Source organism: Austrofundulus limnaeus, unplaced genomic scaffold (genome assembly GCF_001266775.1).
Source record: "Austrofundulus limnaeus strain Quisiro unplaced genomic scaffold, Austrofundulus_limnaeus-1.0 Scaffold70, whole genome shotgun sequence".
Taxonomy (NCBI): Eukaryota; Metazoa; Chordata; class Actinopteri; order Cyprinodontiformes; family Rivulidae; genus Austrofundulus; species Austrofundulus limnaeus.
Genome location: NW_013952472.1, coordinates 1,992,972 through 1,995,347, shown reverse-complemented (window position 1 = coordinate 1,995,347; position 2,376 = coordinate 1,992,972). Strand labels below are relative to the sequence as shown.

Sequence of the window (2,376 nt, the reverse complement as noted above, 5' to 3'; positions counted from 1 at the left end):
GGTTAAAAAATAAATGTGAGAATTTAACATTTAAAAACATTTTTTTTTAAAAAGGCATGTAAGGAAAAAGGAATTTCTGCAATCAACCTGATATTTCTTAACATTTATCTCTGGTTCAGCTTGTGCACAATGACAAACACCAAATTATTTACTCAAACTTCACTTTAGCAGCATGAATCTTTGCACAGGTAACGCCCTCATATGAGTTTAAAGTTTGCAAGAGTTTTAAGCCTGATTCATTATATTTTTAAAGGGTTTTATAATGTTTAAGGGGAAAAAAAACAGACAAGGAGGAAAAAAATCTTTTTTCTAAGAATTTGTGAAAATACAAAACTGGTTTAAACTTAATAAATTATCACTAAATTTGGATGAAACTAATATTCTTTACAAAAAGAGAACTGTTAATATTCCATTTACAGTTGATGGTGTAGAGCTCAGTGAAGTGAGTGAGGTGACGTTTTTGGGTGTTATTATTGATGAGAAACTGACATGTTAATCTCATGTAAATGACTTCATCACAGAATCATGTCTTTAAGACATGTTTTATTAGATTCATCAGGTTTCATGGATAAATATAACTGAGTATCATCAGCGTAACAATGAACATTTATCCCATGCTGTTTTATAACTTAGCCGAATTATATTTCAACACGTTATTTTGAGCACAAACTTTAAGGAAACAGAACGAAGGTTCGAGTCGACCTGATTCAAGATGCCTCTGTAACGTTTGAATCATTTTTAATTAAATAAACGAGCTGTGTTTAAATAAACGCAGCTCGTTTCTCCATCTCTCCGCCTGGACTCGGCTCTCCGTCAGAAGTTGATGCGGTAGATCCGGTCCTGCTTCATCTGGGACTTGGCCGTCTCCTTCTGCAGGAGGACGTGCTCAGCGAACTCCCTCAGGGCACCCGTCCCCCCGCCCAGGCGGCAGGTGTACTTGGCCGCGTTGACCGCCTCTGCCGGAGCGTCCGCGGGCACGCCGCTCAGACCCGCCAGGCCCAGGCAGCCGGCGTCTGACGCTTCGTTACCTGAGGGGGTGGGGAGGGAGAACACAACGTTTACATTCAGGAGGAAACACACCCATCAGTTAAACATGTTTGTTCAGACAAACTGCCAACAGGAGCTGAACAGGAAGAAACAGACAAGCAAATGGTGTTTCTGCTCAAGGTCATAAATCCAAACGACACAATGTGGGAGAACAGTGGTTCTGGTTCTGACCCAAACGGGTCTGGAACTCTTCCAAAAGGGGATGCACCCAGCAAACATCTTGTTTACATGAACCTAACTGACTGCCCCTCACCCCGTCTCTGCAAGTGAGCCAGACGCTCATGTCAACTCCTGGCCCGCGGCCCTAATGTGGCCCGCAAGAGCTTCCAAGATGGATTAAAGTGCCTGTGACGTCAAACTTTTGTAATAATGCATTTTTTGGAGAGAGAACACAGATAAAATATTACAAAAGAAATTTTACACCGCTGAGATGAACAGTTGTTGAGATGTTCAGATGTGAAGTAACAGGAAGTGATGTCATAGGGGAGTGTCTGTGTGTGAACAGTGTTTCTACAACAGCTGACAGATTAGAATAGAAACTGATGTTTTTAGATTATTTTAATCACTATCAGAGAGAGGAAGAGTTCACATTTTAGCATTTTAATAAACAAAGACACTTTTTGAAGTGTTCCCCTGTGATGTCACTTCCTGTTTCACATTGGCTGAGCCAAGTTCAAAGGAAAATATGCCACAAAATAGGTAAAATCCGGTGGTGGGCACAGTTCCCCTAAAGCACTAATAGGGGAACTAATTTCCTGTTTAGTGCTTTAGGGCTTTTGCTAATTTTAAAATTTATTCGCGGATTAGCACTTGCTAAATTTATAGGCTAAATTTAGAAGCACTAACTGAGGTCCATAAATGTTGTAGATCAACATTAATGTTAACAGCTGAAGGTGAAAACTATCACACATTTTGTTCATATGTGTGTCACTGATCCACCAGGTGACAATATATGAACCAAATACAGCTGTGGAATGTCAATATTAAGTCTAAAGAGGGCAACATGTAAATATGTGACTCATGATGTCTGTTGAAGAATGTTCAGGGGTTGACTGGGTTGTTTTAGTGCTTTAGAATTAGGGGACCTAATTATTTGAGTTAGTGCTTTAGGGCTAGTGGAGCTAATATTTAGACTAGTGCTGCTCATCACTGGTTAAATCTTATATTCTGTTAAGCTTTTTTTTCAATATAAAGATGTTTTCTTTAACTTATTGTATTTGAAAGATGTGATGGTCACAGGCACTTTAAAGTGATCCACGATTAGTTGTAACATTTGACTTTATATGATAAACATTTATTTTAACTGTAAAATAAAGACTGTAAAAATAC

General features: G+C 39.0%; 1 protein-coding gene across 1 annotated transcript in view; it reads right to left on the bottom strand.

The window, feature by feature from the left end:
• Positions 1 to 629: 629 nt before the first annotated feature.
• The window catches only part of LOC106519069 (N-acylneuraminate cytidylyltransferase), a gene marked incomplete in the record, with an annotated part of 36,466 nt that continues 34,719 nt past the window's right edge, over positions 630 to 2,376 (bottom strand). Inside the window, 1 exon segment of the mRNA XM_014010588.1 lies at positions 630 to 996. Within this exon segment, the coding sequence (XP_013866042.1) occupies positions 814 to 996 (183 nt within the window).